Consider the following 19,456-nt stretch of genomic DNA (forward strand, 5'->3'; position numbering starts at 1 on the left):
CAATTGGTTCAAGTGGTTCAGTGCTTCACAAAAGCTTCATTTTCTCATCACTACTGTAGACTATGAAGGGGTTTATGAGTCGTAAACACATGGTTGTATTTGATTTTAATGCAGATATGGTTAACACAACCTTGCCTCACAGCAAGATGGTCCAGAGTTTGAATCCATCGAATTGTAGCAGTCACTAGAGGGCCTACAATGAGACAACCCCCAAAACAGGAATAGTTTTACAGTCGGCGACCACCAGCGACCAGAACTGGCAGGTCCATCACTGGCGCCCTGTGCTTTTCACATATGAGAGCAGGTTCACCCTGAGCAAACGCGACAGCCGTGAAAAGAGTCTGGAGAAGCCACAGAGAACGTTATGCTGCCTGTAACATTGTTCAGAATGATTGGTTTGATGGTGGGTCAGTGATGGTCTGGGGAGGCATATCCATGGAGCGACGTACAGACCTCTACAGGCTAGGCGACAGCACCCTGCCTGCCATTCGGTATCGAGATGAAATCCTTGGACCCATTGTCAGACCCTACACAGCATCATTGACTGACCCCCACGCTCACCTGACCTAAATCCCACAGAAAACCTCTGGGACATTATGTTTTGGTCCATCCAACTCAGACTGTCCAGGAGCTCAATGATGCCCTGGGACAACATCCGTCATCTCATTAGGAGGATGCCCCGATGTTGTCAGGGATGCATACATGTACCTGGTTGTCATACAAACTGCTGCGTACCATTCTGAGTTGATGCAATGTAATTTCAGTAAAACGCACTAGCCTGCTGCATAATTTTTTTCACTTCGTCTTTGAATTCAGCCCCTCTGTAAGTTGAGAATTTTCACTTCCATCAAAAGACGTGGAATCCTTTCATTCCTAATACATTACCTAGTCCATACCAGTACAGAAATCCAGCATGTTAGAGATCGATATGTTTTTAAAGTGTTCCTTTAATTCTTTTTGAGTAGTGGACATTGTTACATAGTGAAGTCATTCTATTTGCATTTAATGTGATGCAATATTTTTTTTTACCTGCAATGGCCACACAACAGTAACTTTTTCACATTTAACAAAAGTTACACAACACAGAAGACAGCAGTGTAGCCTAACATAGTCCGACTATGTGCAATAATGCCCCAGGATTATTGCAGTTAGGTCCACTAAAAATGGATGCCTCCACAACTGGCTAAGCATGTGACCCATGCTACTGAAGTCTTATTCCTTCCTGCAGTATTGCTTACTGCATGCCAAACCAAAACATACATCATTTTAATTTAAAAAAAAAAAGGATCTGGATGAGGAAGATTGAATTCATGCACTTGAGACAAAACAAAACAAAAATTCTCTGAGAAAACAAACATCTTAACTACTGCTCTGTGTGTGTTAAGGAACCCTTCCCCCAGTTTTCTTTCTACCACCACTGCCATCCACTCCGTCAACAGCTATTGACTTACACAATAAAATATTTCAACATATTTTAGTCATTTTTAAAAATATAAGTGAAAAGAAGGATGAAGTTTTAAGCATTAAATCGCTGCAATGGCAAACTGGCTGATGGCAGCCTGAATACACTATCTTTATATAAATACTGAGATATCTGACACTTGAGCCTTGTGTGACACATTTACAGTCTCCATGCACAACAGCTCATGTTAAAAGGATACCAAGATTTAACTGAGCTGTAACAGTAGACAAAGCCAGAAGAAAAGACTGGTATTTGTTGACATGCTCAAAGCTTACTCAGTAGTCTAACTGTAAATCTATACATTAAAAAAATATTATTTTAAATAAAAGCATTAAATGTTTCTCTGCAGCTCTCACAGCAGAAATAAATATTTTAAAATGTTACATAAACACATCGCTCACCGGTCACTTTGTTAGGTACACCTGCACAACTAATGTCTATATGTATCAATGCATGTAGACACGGTCAAGATGACCTGCTCAAGTTCAAACTGAGTATCAGAATGGGGAAGCAAGGTGATTTAAAGGACTTTTAATGTGGCAAGATGCCAGAAATACTGGTCTGAAAATTTCAAAAACTGCTATTAAACTGGGGTTTTCCTCACACAGCTGAAGGGAAGAGTGGGTCCAACCCAGTATTAGCAAGCTATGCCTAATAAAATGATGAGTGAGTACATTATGAATGGAAAAGCAAGACAGTACCTACATATCTACAGATCTATGTACAAAAGAAAAAGACATACAGGCTATGAGGGGGTGGGGTGGGGTAATTCCTAAGAGCTCTGCATGCCCTAAAGGGTGTACTATGAAGCAAGTTAAACAGACTTTATTTGCATTTTCTGCTCCAGTAAAATCTAAAGACCCATTTAAAGATAATAGGATCATATCTATGGTTATCAACCTAGCCGTCATAGAGAAACGTGAATACAATGTAAGAAATTAGGCTAAAAAGCAGCACAGGTGAGGTTCTGCAGAAAACTGTTAATCTTGTAAATTCATGAGTGATTAGACATATTTCACCACTCAGCATGCTTTCTGTTCATTTCTTTGCTGGTTACATATTAGAGCTGTCCCATAATGAAGGAGATGTAGAAGTCACATTGATTGCATATTCTCTGATAAATACCAATAAACAGTTTTCTAATCTGCTTCTTCAGATGAAATTCCAGCTGCATAAAAAAAAAAAAAAAACCAGACTTGGCAACCACTCAGGAATACCAGTATATTCCAGTGGCAACCTGAGACATAAAGCTTAGGTAGAGTAACACAACTGCATGGGTTTGTTCAGTGGCATTACTAACATACTGCTCAACAGGTTTGCAGATAACATTCTGCTGGGAATCTAAACCTAATCCATTAATCTCACTTCCCAGTGAGCAGTACATCATCACATGTTCCTGTATTTGTTCAATCAGTAGATAACCAGAAGATATGTCCACCATAGCCACCGACACTATAAAGTGTTTAGTTTAATTGCGTAATATCTATGATACATGATTGTTTTATGCCACTCAAATATTTGAAAATATTGCAGGTTGAATCATCCACAGTGGCTGGCCAACAACAAAGTCTGAAGGTCCTTCCAAAAAAAGCTTTCTCTGCTTTCATAAATTTGTGTGAGTGTGACTGAGTGTGTCAGTGTGTTTTTCAGGCGAGCAGTTGCCTCTGGCTGCATGTCAACAGGTGAGGCAAGAAATACGACGCTGTGCCATCATCAGGGATGAGCTCGAGGAATTCTGCAGGGCTCATCTCCATGGCAACCACAACCAGCGTCTCTGTTGGCATGAAAACAAGTCACGTTTAAACTCAAGCACCAAAAGCAAAAGTCAAGGAGATATTGTTTCCAGATACTTAGTTTCTTTGGTGATGCTGCTTTAACTCACACATAATACATCCATTTAAAGAAGACAGTGACTCAGGGTGCACATACACTAGGCTATCCAAGCCCATTTCACCCCCAAAGTTCAGTTTGTTTCATCAGTGTGATCACAGCTTGTCATGCCCAGGCCCATCCCTTCTAAGCAGGCCAGGACACCATTTGGGATACATGTAGTATGGATTGTTATCCATGCCCCAGCATAGCTCTTAAAAATTTCCTCAACAGCTGCCTCTGTAAAAATTGCTGTAAGTAATTAAATAAGTGAGAGGACAGGTGTCACCACTTCCCCAAATAAACCACGTAATGCATAAAATGATGAACCTGATTGTGCTTTTCAAAAGCACACACATGCATGAAAAAAGAGCACGAAAGAGGAGACTAACTGATGCATACTCAGACCGAGATCGTTAGGGGGAGGGTGAATGCTCGCCAGTGAGGGAGTGGGAAAGGGGGCCAATAGCGTTTGAGCATGCTACAAGGCAACTGTGCCTAGTGTGAGCACACCCTTAGTGAAGTGTAATGGAGGGTTGGCACCTGTTTGTCAGCAATGCTACATTTAATTTGCAGCTAGGATTTAAGAAACTGAATGACTGAATGCCTGCCGAGGCACAGAGGAGGTTCTTGGTCATCCAGGTCATGTTAGTCTCTGGAGCTTGGGGAAAAAAGTGAGTGGTGTTCTTTATTCTTCTTTCGGATGAGCGGTGAAACATCTTCAAGACACCTAAAGAAGCCCAGTCGCTTTTTTCCAAGCTCCAGTGATGTCCCCTGACCACATTCCATGTAGGCAGCTATTTTTGATTTTCAAAAATAGGACAACTGTGTGTGCAGAACAGGCAGACTGTGGGTTGTGGCTTTCTTGTGCCTTTTTTTTTTTTTTTCCAAACAAGAAGAATGAGTGAATGAAGTCACAGAAACCCAAAGACAAAAAAAAAAGTTTAGCTATAACTGTTGAAACTGCTTAAAGATCTGGAGTTAGATTAGCCTTAGCTAAGACTGTTTCATTGCTTGTATTTTTAATATTGCACTCAACTGTTTATATGTTTCAAATGTCTTCCCTTTCAAATGTCTTTCCTCTTTTATCATCTATAGGTATTTGAATAGCTGAGGACGTCACTTAAGAGCCAACAACGCAGGTAAAGCTCTAATGTGAATTCCTTTCAATGTCAAAATTGTTTTCAAACCTGCCCAACACTGACTTTTTATTGTTCAGACTTTTAAATGAATAAGCTGGCAAAGTCAACAATGACTCACACTAAATGTAACACACAGCAAACCTAATTGTTGTTAAAGGAAAGTGAAAGTTCTCTGGGAAAAGCTTCTACCTTTGAGGGCAGCCAGCAGGATGCTGTTGTCTGAGGAAGCTCTTGTGCGATTGCAAAGCTCTGGGAGCAACTTCTGCCACCACAGCGACTGCAAAGATTAGACACGTCACTGAGACAGATTAGAAGCGGGTACGAAATCAAAAACAAACTGAAAACTACAGCTACACAGTGAGGTGACGGACTCACAAATGTAAGCCCTGTGCTCAGTACAGACCATGTTTTTGTCTTGTAGCTGGTGATTGGCGTAGGCTATGATCGCTTGGGGACATCTGTCCAGCAACTTCTCAATGCTGTTGTCGTACTGCCCCTTCCTGGTAGCGCAGAGGAGGTGCAGGCTGAAGCCCCATAAGGTTTCATCTGACAGTCGCTCCAACAGAGGCACGACAGAACCCACAGACAGGGATGGACCACACAGCAGAGACTGCAAAACCATACAGGAACACTTAAGATTACAATTACAGAACACTAACAAGATTTTTTTAAAAGATCAAGCTTTAACATTTTTTAAAAAAGTTGAATTCATAAATACCAAACACAAGGCTACATGTTTAATTATTATGTTGTAATTTGTTTTGTAAAATGTTCAATTTATTTAAAAAAAAAACAAAAAAAACTGCTGCATGTCCTCAGGTTCACTGCTGATGCCACAGGTCAAATGTTTTTCTCTGACATTTCATTTTGTAATGACGATGAACAACACACACAACAACAGGGCCTTGCCCTGAGTGGAATGCAGCAGTCAATAATACACCTGTGGCAGTTGAGACAAGTCCAAATTTCTGCCACACACGCAAAGCCCAAAAGGCAACCCCTGGGGCTGAAAACTGCAGTTCCTCAAATGGGCGCATAAAGCTAGCTCCAAAAGCAAGTCCATCCACACAGACTTCCACTTCCACTAAAATGCCCAATTCCCTCTTCATAACAGCTGTACTAGGGATGGATTTTTTTTTTTGGGTTGTTGTTTTGTTTGTTTAACTCAATTGTTTAATTCCATTAAGGCTAAAAGATAAAGCTATCAACACCTTAACAAGAGTTTCCTCTACAACTGTCAGAGTACAGGGTTTTTAATTGTGAAATGTAAGGGAAAAAAGAAAGTCTTCTCACAAGTTCGTACAGGAAATCCTGTTTACGGTGCAGATCGGGTAGTAATAGTGCAGAAGCAACTGAGTGACGTCACAGGGGCTCTATCAGTCTTTTATATGCAGTCCATGATCAAAGCAGACTTTAGAAAATACCTGCAGTTTGTGCAGCGCCTCCAGGTGTTGGGAACTCGTTGTGTGTGTTGGACTTAGAAGAATAAGCCACGGGTACAGAGCACCGTAATGAGAGCACGAGCTGATCTGTAACAGACACAAAGGAAAAGGTTCAAAGGAATCCAGATTGTTACTCGAAATAAAAATTCTTATCAAAAGAAATCTGTCAGAAAAACCACAGTACCAGATCATCGACGCTCTTCAGTGACTTGCGTTTTGGAGCTGTGTGTGTTTCTGATTTTGTATTTGTTAGACGGTCGATGTAGACAGAAGCCAACCGGAACAGAAGCTCCTGGATGACGGCGTCGTTTGACGACGCCATGAGGGTCGCCTCCCAGAAATCCACCTGTAGGCTGTTCTCGCAGTTCAGCTCCTAAAAACGCAAACACACACATTTACTTTCATTCTTTAGAGATCATTCATATAGAACAGATCAAATTCAACAAAGCTGAATTTGTTCTACATCCAGGTGTAGAAAAGCAGTGATACAAAGCAGTGAGTGGATATTCTAGGCTACAGGCAGAGCACTTCCAGGTGCCAGTGGTACCTTGAATATGTGATCGGCCTCTTCCAGCTTAACCTTGCTGTTCTCATGTAGAGCCACCATGGCAGCTACCAGCAGTCCAGGTTGAGAGTTTGCCATCTGGCGAGTTAAAGCTGTGGGATAAACATGTCCACGCTGGTCTGCGCATCCAGCAAACATGAGCAGCCTCGGCTCCTCGATAAACCCGTACACCAGCAGCATCTGGATGGAAATGGATGGATCGACTTTTTGGCATCACAGGTAAAAAAATTTTAAATCTTCTTGTTTCTCATTGTGGACTTCTTGCCATTTATTTTCCTTTATTTCCATGAAATCCAAAACAAAAACAGTGCAGAGCCCCCCCCCCCCCCCCCCCCCCCCCCTTCTGTTTATCTCTACAATCCCATCTACCATGGATCATAAAGGGAACCTCTGAAGGACATGGTTCAAAGTTGTTTCAAATAGAAACATTCATCTCAGAATTTCTAGATGTGCCTGTAATATATCCACCTACCTTGAGCAATCATTCTGTTATAATTAATGCAGTGGGGTTATTTTTGTTTTACTCTTATATTTAAAAAAAAAATCTAATATCTGTATATTAAAAAAAACAAACAAAAAAAACATGGACATATGAAAAAATATAGCAAACTTTGACCTGGTAGAAGAATGCAATCCACCATGAGCGGGTAACACTCTTAAAACAGAAGTCAAATCCTGACCTCAGCATGTCTCTCCATCAGCTGTGTGTACTGCTGAAGATCCCCCAAATGCAGCATCATGGCAGCCATGGTGATTGTCAGTGAAACCGAAATACCCACTGAGTCCTCCAGATTTTGTAAAATTTGCAGCGTCCGAGCAGGACTGACGTTTATCATGCAGGGGCTGGCACACACGCTTACGAGCATTAAATGCTCCGATTGGCTGAAAATATCAATGACCTCATCGGCTGCTTCCTGCAGGGAAAGAAAGATTAGAAGGGTTTGTTCATTTGTATTTCAGTCTCTTTTCACTCAGTGTTTTATATGTAGCTAACTAGTGCAAATATCAAAGCAAAACAAAGACAGTTGAGAAACCGTCCAGAAATTTAAATGAATATGAAACTGTACTTAAATACATCTTTTATGCACAGTTCATAGGTTGTATCAAAGGCTTCTTAATGAGACTTTTAATGCGAGAGACAGACTATATATTAAAAATGGTTATAGCCAGGCTGTCACCCATTGATTTGTGAGCTGCTGTTTTGATGTTCAAGCACTATCTTGATTTTTTTAAACCAATGTCATGAGCGAGGATGGATTTGGCTGGTACACAGTGTTTCAATCACATGGCATCCATTTAACTGATGTATTCAATAATATTTGAAACTAGTAGTTCACAGCACAAGCACATCAGGAAAGTGTTTACTGACTCTTCCACCATGCTTGACTGTTGGTATGATGTTCTTTTTATGAAATGCTGTTTTAGTTTTACGTCAGATGTAGCAGGATGCAAACTTTTCAAAACGTTCAACTGATAGATGTCAGTGAGGTTGTTTCTCTGCTGTTTCTTTGGATCGTGCCATGATGTGTTTCTTTTAGCCTGCTTCACTTTGTCAGAAAAGGTTCCATTTGTGATTTCTTGATTCATCAGGTATGGCAGTAATCAGGCCTGCCTGTGGCCAGTGAAATTTAACTCGGCTTTCCAAAAAATGTCACTAATCATAATTAATCTGTGCTTTAGTATGTATATGTGTATGGTGTATATATATATATATATATATATATATATATATATATATATATATATATATATATATATATATATATATATATATATATATATATATATATATATATATGTAGATAGATTTATACATAAATATGTAAATATGTATGTGTGTGTGTAACTATGTATATGTGTGTATGTATATACATATACTCTATTTTTAACTAGATTATTTATTTAGTAATTTTCCCTTATTTTTTTCCTTCTGGTAGTCTTATTTGTACATCACTGCTGCAGTTCCTCCAAATTTAATCCGAGCCTATAGCAACGAAATCTCGTTCTAATCCGCACTGTATGGTGCAATTTTGAATGACAATAAAGTTTGTCTATGTCAAGTAGGTTTGGATAACTCTTTTCCCTCAATAAATGAAATAATCATTTAAAAACTTCCTTTTTTTTAAAAAAACTTATCTTGTTTAATATTATATTTAGTTTGATAATCTGAAATCTAAATGTGATGAATATGCAAAAACTAAGAAATCACGAAGGAACTGTAGATTAAGAAGGAAGCCTTTAGAAATAATTGTAATCTGCATTTAACCACATACAAAACACTCTTATGTTTTGTGTACCTGGCTGAGGCTCTGTTCTGTCTCTTCTAACAAGTAATGTTTCAGGAAAAAAAGGAAACCAGGGCCATAGGAGGAAGAGCTGCCCGGAAATGGCCGATTCCTGGACATGACCTCTGTGAGTGACAGACCAGACATCCTGTAATATGGCAGAGCGAGGTGGCAGTCCCTCTGACTGCCCCTTACAGAAAAGAAGAAAGTAGAAATGGTGCTGAAACATCTTTCAGTGACAAGGTCTAAGTTGCCAGTAAATACAGAAACTGAAGTCAAATGTGTCTGACAATAAAAGTCCCATCTACACATTTGAAGGGCTATTAGTCCTCTAACTTGCCTGTAGGAGTGTTTGTGTGTTACCTGCTGAAACTGTCTCCCAGCTGGGCACAGTTCTTCCTGAGCGCCTCCTCCAGCACTTGTCGCTCTGTTGTTTTATCTGCTGGTCCGCCTGGGCCTGTCTGCAGAGATTCTGCGGGATTGTGCTGCTGGTCTGATGCATGGAGTAAAGCAGCACGGAGGAGAAGGTGAGCTTCGCTGAGGAGGTGCCGCAGACTTTGGGCCTGTGGGTTGGTCTCTGCGTAGCGCTGACTGTATTCAACCTGACAGAGACAGAAAGCACACACACGAATCACAAAGAGGCATGCGGACGATTGCACAGGTGATCTGTACATTTGCACACATTTGCACTTTTTTTTCAGGGTCAGTGTATTTATTTCGTTCTTCTATATTCATCAATGAAAGTTACCATCTCCTGGTAGAGAGTAAAGGGAGAGACGGTGTCCACAACATAGAGATTCCACCCATGTCCTGCTGAACTGGGTTCTTTGGGAGAAGACATTGTCCACCTCCTGCTCCTGAGGTCAAAGGTTACACAGAAAGACAATAAAGTCAAATCTAGTAGAAAAATCACCAAAACTTATGACCATGGATTCACACACAGGAAGAATCCCGGACTTATCCTCACCTTTTTTGTACCTATTGTAAATATTTTAAATGTAACAAATTGGCTATACAGAAAACCAATAACACACTACAGACACAGACACAGACACACACACACACTAAACTGAACATCACACAACAGGAAACAACAAACCTGAGAATCAGCTGTATTTGATTATAAAAAGTACTACAATATCAGAATAACCATGATAACCCCGGAAAAGAACAACCTTTGGATATAAAATGTTTTTTCTCACACACACACACACACACACACACACACACACACACACACACACACACACACACACACACACACACACACACACACACAAAAAACCATCAACTACATAATGCTGAAATGCAGTACTACATTTTACATAAAACAAACTGGGCACACACTAAACAACAGTCAGGAATGAATGCCTGGGAGACTGTAAGCCTGCACGTTAAAAGAAATGGGGAGTGAAAAAGTTTGTGGTGTAAAGTTACACTGCAGATGATACCCTTTGGTGTAATTTAGATTTAGAAGTTATGGTTAGACAACTATGATTATTTTAATCTCTACACATGCTGTGTTACACCAGTGACTGATACTTCTTTACCATATTTAAGCTAGTTGTTAAATGTCTGCCCAGCTTTAACAAACTGTTAGTGAACAAGGGGAGAAAAAAAAAAAAAAAAAAAAAAAAGGTAAAAGGATACCCAGGGCTCATGTGATGATCCTCACAAAGGCATTGATTACATGGTGAAGGGTTTGTACGAGACAGGGATGTGCATTGTTGAGTGTGTGTGTGTATTTGTGTGTGTGTGTGTGGGTATTACAGGAATCCCGGAGCCTGTGTAGTAATATAATCTTTTCAGGTCAATCCAAATATGATTAGTTTGTGAGGAAAAACACACACACATACATGCATCAAGGGCAGTTAGGTAGGTTACGGTGGCTAGGTTTAGAATCTAAAACAGGAAGTGATGTCTCTTTTAGACCAAGCTGCAAAACTCACACAGGAAATTAATAATCTATTTGTTTAAACAGAAATCAGTTTTTCTGCATACTGTCACAGAGTTTCTTAGCTTCTTGGAACTTAATAAAAATGTATTAAAAATTAGCTGCTTTATTTCTTATTAATGAAAAAGTGGAATTAAATGGCAAACAGAGATTTGTCTTCTGTCAGATGACATACAAAATATTTTTTCTTAGTTAGATTTTGCATTTTTATATGGTCTTTATATTTGCCTTTCAAATTCTGTCACCACATCAAAAGTCATGATCATAAATTTCTTATAAAATTGAATAAAAAAAACAGGTCAAATTCCTACTACCTTAACTTCTTAATGTCCGTAATAATCGGGTCAGACTGAGGCTCAAAGGGGAGAGCTTAAAGAAACAAAGAAACAAGTTAAGCATATCAATGAAGACAAAGTCAAAAAAGGAAACTTTACACACTCATATTATGGTGTGTAATATCAGGAATAACAAAAAATTTGCTTCAGTGAAAGCAAAGAAGAAATCTTTTGTTTTGGGCCATTAGAGACGAAACAAAACCCGAGCTGTCAGGGTTACAGTACGGGACCATATAAGGATTTTGTTAATCAGAGTGTTTTGAGGGTCTTGCAGTTGCAGCTTGACCTAAAAAGTGACAACAAGGATGGGGGTGGGTGGGTTTGGATTTGTCTTACAGTAGGGGGCGTGAGAGAAGGCTCTCCAGAGCTGGCGTGGTTGCGGGATCGATTCCCACTGCCTGGAAAATACCAGCCAGCACGCTGTGTTCTTTCAACTCGCTATAACACACACAACCACACACACACACAGTAAACAGGCTCATAAATGCTCAAATGTATGTGCATACATGCATGCACATGCAGGTAGCTGCAGGGAGGTATCTGAGGCTAATAAAGCCTTCAAAAAAATCGAAGGTGTGCAATCTACACATCAACACAGCGGTGTGTGTTAAACTCTATGTGCAACTCACAGGCCCCTGCGCTGTGTGTTGCGTTCGGTCTCTTCTGGCGCCTCTGCGTCGGCGGTGGAGAGCAGGACAACATGGCGCCCATACACACACACTGACCGCAGGCCGATGAATAACTGCATCCTGAGTGCGCAGACCTCCAGGCTGCAGGGTGGACAGGCCTTTCAAAACACACATGCAGATGTTTTGTTGTCATTTATACTGTAATAACACTCCATACAGAAATCAGTCGCACTGACAGATTCTCTGGAGTGACTGCGTCTGAACTCTCTTTTAAATGAGATGTACCTTCTGTAAACGGCCATGAGAAGTGCACAGATCACTCTTAATATGAGGAATTACTAGAACAGCATCAGGCTCATACCTTCATGGTCGTATCGATGTAGGGGTCCTCAATCCTGGCTGCTAGAGCTGCACACCGTACTGTGAAACACTGTAATGCACTCCTATCAGGCACACACAGAAATGTACTTATAACCCAAAAGCAAAGTTAAAAACAAGGATTTAATATCACACTAACTTTTCTTAATATTTGACTTTAACTGTAGTAATATAGAAGTAAGCCTTATACAGTATATTATTTACAATTATTTAAAACCTAATTTTAAATTAAAATAGTACAAAGAAAATGTAGTTTTCTTTGTAGTTTCCAGCGTTTCAGTGAGCATTAACTGCTTCATGACTCCTTCAGGGCTGCAGACATACTTTGTTATGACGTGCAGCAGGTGGTCTGTTAGCACCGCCTCCAGGACCTTCTCTGGATACTGATATGCTGAGAGAAGCTCAACTCCACCCTTCAGACTGTACAGGTAGCCTGTGGTGGGGAGGGAGAAGAAGCAGAACACACATGCTGGTTCATCCAGAGACAATGACTGGTTACCTGCGGAAAGAGAAATGCCAGAGAGAAACAGTCCTTCAGAAACAAACAGTGTTCAGGCAAATAAACACACAAGAACAAACATTTATTTTTTAAATATGAGAAAACTGAAATGTGAAGACACTACAGAAATACTGCAGAGATATCTTCATAGTAATAAGTCATTTTAACTTTGAAGGAAAAAGGTCTAATACAATTTCTAGCATCATGTAATAAGCATCTACACTGATGTGGTACTCACTGATGAACAGCGGGTAGAGCTGCAGGGAGTGAAGCTGCGTTTCATCCACGCTGCATCCTTGGAAGAACTCTGGAGAAAAGCGCCTGCAGAACAGGAGGGGAGAGGACACAGTTTAGATAAACCTCAACTGGGTGAAAAAAATCCATAAGGAACAACTTCGAAAGTACAGACACACCTGAAAAGGACGTAGGACAGCTCGTATCGTCCTCCGTCTTCCAGCCCGGTATTTTCAATGCTGACAGGGATGCCGCCATCTTTGGCTCGATCACCGAGTAACTCCTGGTGTCTTGGAACAAGCAGAAAGTCACCCTGGTCTTCCAGATAATCTGCTGCAAACACAGATTGCATACGATTCTCTGAGCTGGTACCCCATGTGGGATAAAAATCTCTCCTGCTTCTCTCTTACGTCACGAAGACAGAAAATAAAAGCACGTATATTTTTAAATCTGTATGTTAAAACCAAAATTAATGCTCATGAAATTTTTAGTAGTCTCTAATTTTTAACTTTAATCAGACCTCAGGCAGCTTCAATAATGGGAGTTATACTCATGAAGGTTTCTCTACTCATCCCTTTCTATGAAAAATGAAAAAGAAAATAAGAAAGAAAAATAGCAGTAATGCACGCACACGCACGCACGCTCGCATGCACACACGCACACACACACTAAGCATTAAAGATGTCCAAAAAAAAAAGTCACTTTTGTTACCAGTTTTTTTTGTGTCTACTGGGTCTTCCAGAGTTTGGGATTCAGAGGTCACATCCAGTTTTAGTACCAAGACTTCCAGCTCTGCTTGCACAGCCACATAGCTGTCACACAGCGCCACCTAGGGGGTAAAAATGTAGGCAAAAAAAATAAAAATTGGAAATGTGCATGAGTTTGAAATTGCTCAGAACTCAAGAGAATTTGTTCTCTTGCCTGTAATGTGTTCACACACGCTACCCATTTATAGTTTTCAGTTGGTGAGAGGTGTTTTTGTTATTTGGAGGATTTCAGTAAAAGAAGCAAAAGAAACAAAGCTTGTGTTACCAGCTAAAATGTTAGCTGGTAACACAATGTAGAAATACCGCTTATAGTTTAAATATAAGCTATCCTAAATATTAAATATGGATCATAATTATTGGCAGGTATGTCCAGAACATCTAAAGTAATTATACTGTCGTATGCAGTTATGACTGACTATATCCTATACTTTAGGGATAATGAACAGGCAGTTTGACACAGCAAATAAAACAGCTTAACTATGAAGAAAATATAAAAAAAGAAGAGAAAACTAAAACAGAAAAAGAAAGGTACCTGCTTAGGTGTGATTTTTGAAAGGTACAGGATCACAGAGCGTTCAAAATCCAGGATGGAAAGATTCTGGTTTGAACCTGAAGACCGACCTGTGAGTAGAAAACAGGTCGATTTAAACTGGAGCGGAAAACCACAGAAGAGAATCACGGGTCAAAAAGTATATTTTATTGTGTACTGTGTGTTGGCTGTGTTTGTCAGTAAGATGTATCTAATTACAAGTAACATTTCATCATATCCTCCATAGTGTAATGATTTACACAAGTTCCCCAGTTTTATTTTGTGAGGAGACACAAAATAAAACTTGGGTTTTGTGTCAGGAAGGGCATCCAGCAGAAGACTCCGCCAAATCAACACATGCAGAGATTTCCACTGTGGTGACCCCTTGTGAATAAGGTGTAGCAGAAAGCAGCCTTTTAGTCTTGATTCACATCTAATGGAAACTATATCTATATGAGGGCTCATTTAACACACTGGAGTCATAAGACATCCTTCTCAGATCCAATTTGCTGATATTTCTGATACAGAATGTGGTTTTGCCTGAAGATGTGCTCATAGATTCATAAATGTGTGTTATTTAGTTACCTTGACTCTGACTGCAGTTCTGTTGAGTGCTCGGCCTGATGCTCTGGAGGATCTGATTCTCCTGTTTTCCCCCCAATAAACAAACATTATTCCACTGCAACATACTGTGTAGCTTATCAGTAAGTCTGCTCATTTTGATTGGAGTAGTTAAGTCAGCATTTGAGGTTTTGAGGTCTTAAAATAACTTGCTGCCACTTCAACAAAAGCTTTTAAAAAGGTACATATTTTAAATTCCTGTATTAGAAAAATACTTTTAAACTCTTCCAAAAAGAACTAAAGCTATCAAGAGAATGTGTTGCCTTTGTGTCCAAAGAATGGGACTGGGCCATAGTTTAATATAATAATCTGTACCACAAGATGGTGTAGTGAATAGATGTAGCATCAATTCTGCCCCAAGTCTGACATGAGAAGAAGAGCAAATCCCAGTGGAGATGCTTAAGAAGCACTGATGTTAATGTGGAAGGTAATAAGTGGGGCAGCAAACAATGGCTGAAGTACCTTGAAAGTGACCCTTATTACCATTAGCTCCAACTCCCAGAAATAAACTACACTGGTTTGCAAAGAAAAGAAACAGACTGATAAGATAAAACCTATCCTGGCTGTCAGGGGGCATGAAGCGGGCTACACCCCAAACAGGGTGCCAATCCAATCAATACAGGGCTTAACTGTAGGAGGTAACTGGAGCATCTTAAAAAAAAGGCAACAAAAACTACCTTACTCAAGGATGCCTGAACATAATAAATGTCACAAAATCTCTGCTTTCGTTATAATCCCGCACAGCATTCTTAAAAAAGAATTTTTTTGTATTTTTTTTTAAAGACATTATTTAATTGTATGTTTAAATGCGGATAAACTACATAATCAACAAAGGAGCTCAACTTGGATTAAGAGTTGAGTTCTTACCAGGTTGAGCCGGTTCTGTGTCTTCAACGTAAAGAGAACCAGAGTGTTCTCACAGCCAACCAGAAGGTCTCCTGTTACTGGGCAGCAAGCCACAGCAATGGGACGCTCTGACAGAGGGATTTCAATGATCTCCATCTGCACTCCACCCCACGCAGATGCTCCGCCCAGCAAGTGGCCCAACAAACGAACCCCGACACGGGCCTTCTCCTCTGCCTGAGCAGAGAGCAAGAAACGATCCATTAAAACACAATACAAGAATATGATTATTTTACAGTAGATAATAGACGAACGACAAAATAGTAATAAGCACCACGGTGACAGCTGCAGCTGCTTATTTCTTCTCAGCATAATTCATATTTATGCCCTTTAATACCATTTGCTTTGGTACTACTGCTCTAACATAGGCAAGCTGATTAAGTGTGCTCTTGAGCTGAAGTTGAAGGTGTTTGTATACTATATTATATATTGTGCTATGAAGATACTAGGACGTAGAGTTCAACTTGTGACAGCCAGCCAGCTAAACAGGTCTGAGAACAACACCAGCCTATAAGTTACATTAAATATATATATTCAAAGTCTGTCTTTTTGAAATAATGCAGAGTGGCAATCTCTGCTGCTTTATACAGATAAATTGTTCTCTAGATTTTTTTGTTATGCTCCCAAGTTTCATCACATTAAAAGTATAATGATTTATGTAAAGATCAAATATTTATCCCAGAACGCAGCAAAATGAAAGCAGAACAGATGTGCTATGTTTCACAGCAATGTGATGTGTATGAGAGAGCTACTGCTACAGTCTCACTAGGTAAAACAGTGCTTGGAGACTGAGACTGCAGCACATTGCAACAGTCTGAACTTGCGATCTACAGTTGCATCAAAACCAGAGATCAGGTCTGCAACTCCTTGCAGTCTGCATCCATCTTCAAAGCAACTTTGGCGCATCAAGACAGCATTAAAATAGCAATAAGACAAAATCAGTCTGCTATCAGTTTGTGACTGAATGGGGTCAAGCTGGCGATTCCATGCAATCGGTTTGTGATAATATGGCGATTAAGTGTGAAATCAGTAACAATCACAACTCTGCCGTTGTATGTTGTTGTCTGCGTACACAGAAATTCACATCAACTACTTACATACAGAACCTCATATATCAGAAACAGAAATTGCTCCACAAATAGTGACGTAGTTGCTGATTTAACTGCAGAGCTACACAGACACCTTGCTTTTATATAGGAACAGAACCAGAATACAGCCAGTTGTCAACGAGTTGTGTTGCATCCACTATTACAAAGAGTTGGACTGCAACTGCTTGGAGACAGGTTGCCTCCCACCAGACCACCAGTGCAAACTGTAATCAAAAGTGGTTGCCCAGAGGTTAAAGGCGGTCCACGTTCAACCTCTGAGCAGCCACTTTGCAAGTAGTTGCAGTAACAATCAGTCCCCAACTGTGAAAAAAATCAGTGCAGTCATTTGCAGCTACTTTTTTCTAGTTATAAGGATATTGCCGTCTTATTTTTACTCTAGTGTGACTGAGCCACAAGCTCATTATTGTGTACCTGGTAGCGCCAGTTGGTGTAGGCTCTCAGGTAGGTGGCGTTGTTCTTTTCCTCAATAGTCACCAGGTAGTCTCCTGGATGTGAAGGAGCACAGAAGCAGCAGCAATCACACTGTCATCACTTGAAGCTATTTTGCTCACATATGAGAGGTAGAAAGCAAATAAGTGAATATGAGTAGTACCCACTGTCAAGGAAGACAGGAAAAGTCTTTACCTATCTTGCTATACTGGATGCTCCTCACGGTGCCCATGGTGGAAAAGCGGCAGATGAAGGGGCAGCCCTCCACCTCCAGATTGTACGCCTCCACCTGGAATTATTTAAGCACAACACAGTCTACAAGATATTCCATGTCCAAAAAGCTAACTACTTAAAGATGATGCAAGCTTTCATTATCAAAACTGTATCTTTTCTAATTATTAAACTCTGGGTTAAAGCTGGAGTGGGCAGCACACTTTTGGTATCACTTGACGGAACATCAATAATAACTTTCGAGCATGATGTAATTCAATTAGTCTGGGAGGAAATTTGACTCAGCACTGCCTCTGGCTCTGTTTTCAGGCTTTAGAGAAGCTAGCTCATAACGGGAGATTTTTACCAATCTGAGGAGAGTGGGGTTCAAGTCCCAGATGAATCAACCGTGGATTTTAACAGGAATGTTACCTGTGCATATCCGGTGGGAGGGGCTTAAAACAAAGCTGACTATTTTACTTTGTTTGGCCTCAGAACCACCATAGTAATTTCTGACATAATGTGTGTGCAGATAATAGGGAAAGATTTTGAATAAATAACTTTTTTTAAATGGTCAGAAACTGATGTAAACATAAGCATATGTCAAGGCAACCTTGCATCCTCCAGTTGCCACAACAAACAGAGCTCCACCTCCACAGCAAGTCAGTCCAGGTTCCCTCTCCACCTGAGCCACAGACAGGGAAAGCAGTGAAGACAACAGAAAAACTGTAAATGCTGGCGTAGATAATAAAACACGGCTGACAGGGGATCAGCATCAGTCAGGATCCACCTACCTGTACAATCTGCTGAGAGGAGAAAGGATGGCAGTTGTAGACGTGCACCATGTTTGGTCCTTCTTTTGGAGAGAGGCTTCGGTACAAGGTGGAAATTTTAAAAACAGCAGTTAATATTTCTCAGAGGCTTCATCCATCCATGACTGCTACTTCATCTCAGACCAGAGTTTAAACACTTCCTGCTAGGGTTGGCTCATTTATTGATGAGGATTGATGTCATCTGAGTTTTTTTTTTTAAATACTTCATACATTAGGGTAATTTGCATGCTTCACGTGTGTTATTAATGTGAAATGCAAATTTCGAGATTAAGTCTCATGCAGTTTGTGCCTTTTTACACATGAAGCAGCATCTCTCACACACACATGAATTTCACATCAAAGGTGACTCCTCGATCATATCTCTGTTACTTCAGTGTGAACAGCTTTCCGATGGACTATTTCTCTGGTAGAGATTTGTTGGCATTTACTGGGAAAAGTTGGTCTTTTACAGATCTGCAGGTCTGCATAACAGTTCAACCTGTTAGGAACTAAAAACACTTTCTCCAAACTTTCTTTAGTTTAAAACTTTAACAGCAGTCAGGCAAAGCGAAAGTATCACGATTAAATCTCAGAGAACTACAACAGCAACATGGCTGTAACAAAGGTTAAAAACAAAAGACAAAAAAACCCACCAACAACCACTAAATTCAACGCTGGTTCTCTAGCAGTCCATGTTGGCCTGAAGCAGGGCTGTGGTCGTTTCTCTAATCGATATCACATGCCGCAATCTTGTGAGCAGCAGCACTCCTGATTGTTTTACTTCACATCACATGAATTCCTCGACTGTCTATTTTCGTTCTTCTTACCGCTTTTCAGTCTTTACATAAAATACGCGGCAGACTTCTTCCTTTGTGAAGTCGCTTTTCTTGGTGCTTCTCCTCTCTTCCTACTTGAGATTCGCTGCTGCAGTTTATTGATTTCAAGCTACGAAAAAGGAAGTGAAACGTCAACCACAACAATCCAGCGCCCGCCCTCTCTTGATTTTGATTGGCTTCGTAACCCGCCTGTATTGCATTCTATGATTTTTATTGGCTGTCATAAAGTAAAGGGCTGGTTCTGATTTTCAGTTATCTCTTTGTTCAAAATATTTGTTTACATTACCATTCTGCAGATATTCAGTATTATATAAAGATATACTGTAAGCTATGTCATATCATTGTACTGCAGTTTGTCTCCTTAATGGAAGCGTTCAAATAAATAATATGTAACCCAGAAATGCAGCATACAGTATGAGTCTTGGGAGAGAAATCTTACTCAAATA

At 40.1% G+C, this 19,456-nt stretch overlaps 1 protein-coding gene across 3 annotated transcripts; it reads right to left on the bottom strand.

The window, feature by feature from the left end:
• Positions 1–929: 929 nt before the first annotated feature.
• Positions 930–19,118, bottom strand: hps3 (HPS3 biogenesis of lysosomal organelles complex 2 subunit 1). 3 transcript variants are annotated; one of them, XM_030728420.1, is made up of 25 exons: positions 18,828–19,118; positions 18,157–18,232; positions 17,976–18,047; positions 17,348–17,441; positions 17,135–17,208; positions 15,579–15,791; positions 14,676–14,736; positions 14,094–14,182; positions 13,506–13,623; positions 12,974–13,127; positions 12,799–12,881; positions 12,386–12,560; positions 12,045–12,126; positions 11,684–11,841; positions 11,391–11,492; positions 9,514–9,622; positions 9,129–9,367; positions 8,778–8,955; positions 7,161–7,394; positions 6,463–6,660; positions 6,100–6,288; positions 5,898–6,002; positions 4,877–5,083; positions 4,663–4,750; positions 930–3,236 (listed from the first exon to the last, which is right to left on the bottom strand). In XM_030728420.1, exons 2-25 carry the CDS (start codon positions 18,205–18,207, stop codon positions 3,109–3,111), a joined length of 3,201 nt encoding a protein of 1,066 aa, XP_030584280.1. In that variant the 5' UTR covers positions 18,208–18,232; positions 18,828–19,118; the 3' UTR covers positions 930–3,108. The 3 variants fall into 3 exon arrangements, with proteins under 3 accessions (XP_030584280.1, XP_030584281.1, XP_030584282.1); XM_030728421.1 differs by having other exon boundaries at positions 19,002–19,111; XM_030728422.1 differs by lacking the exon at positions 11,391–11,492.
• Positions 19,119–19,456: the final 338 nt, after the last annotated feature.

Source organism: Archocentrus centrarchus, chromosome 4, assembly GCF_007364275.1.
Source record: "Archocentrus centrarchus isolate MPI-CPG fArcCen1 chromosome 4, fArcCen1, whole genome shotgun sequence".
NCBI lineage: Eukaryota > Metazoa > Chordata > Actinopteri > Cichliformes > Cichlidae > Archocentrus > Archocentrus centrarchus.

Excerpts from the sequence above, each read along its gene's own strand:
- hps3 (XM_030728420.1), bottom strand. The coding sequence starts at position 18,207 with ATGGTGCACGTCTACAACTGCCATCCTTTCTCCTCTCAGCAGATTGTA. Across the intron at positions 12,561-12,798 it reads GCTCTACCCGCTGTTCATCA|GTAACCAGTCATTGTCTCTG; the intron begins GTGAGTACCACA and ends CTCTTTCCGCAG. Across the intron at positions 11,493-11,683 it reads AACACACAGCGCAGGGGCCT|CGAGTTGAAAGAACACAGCG; the intron begins GTGAGTTGCACA and ends TGTGTGTTATAG.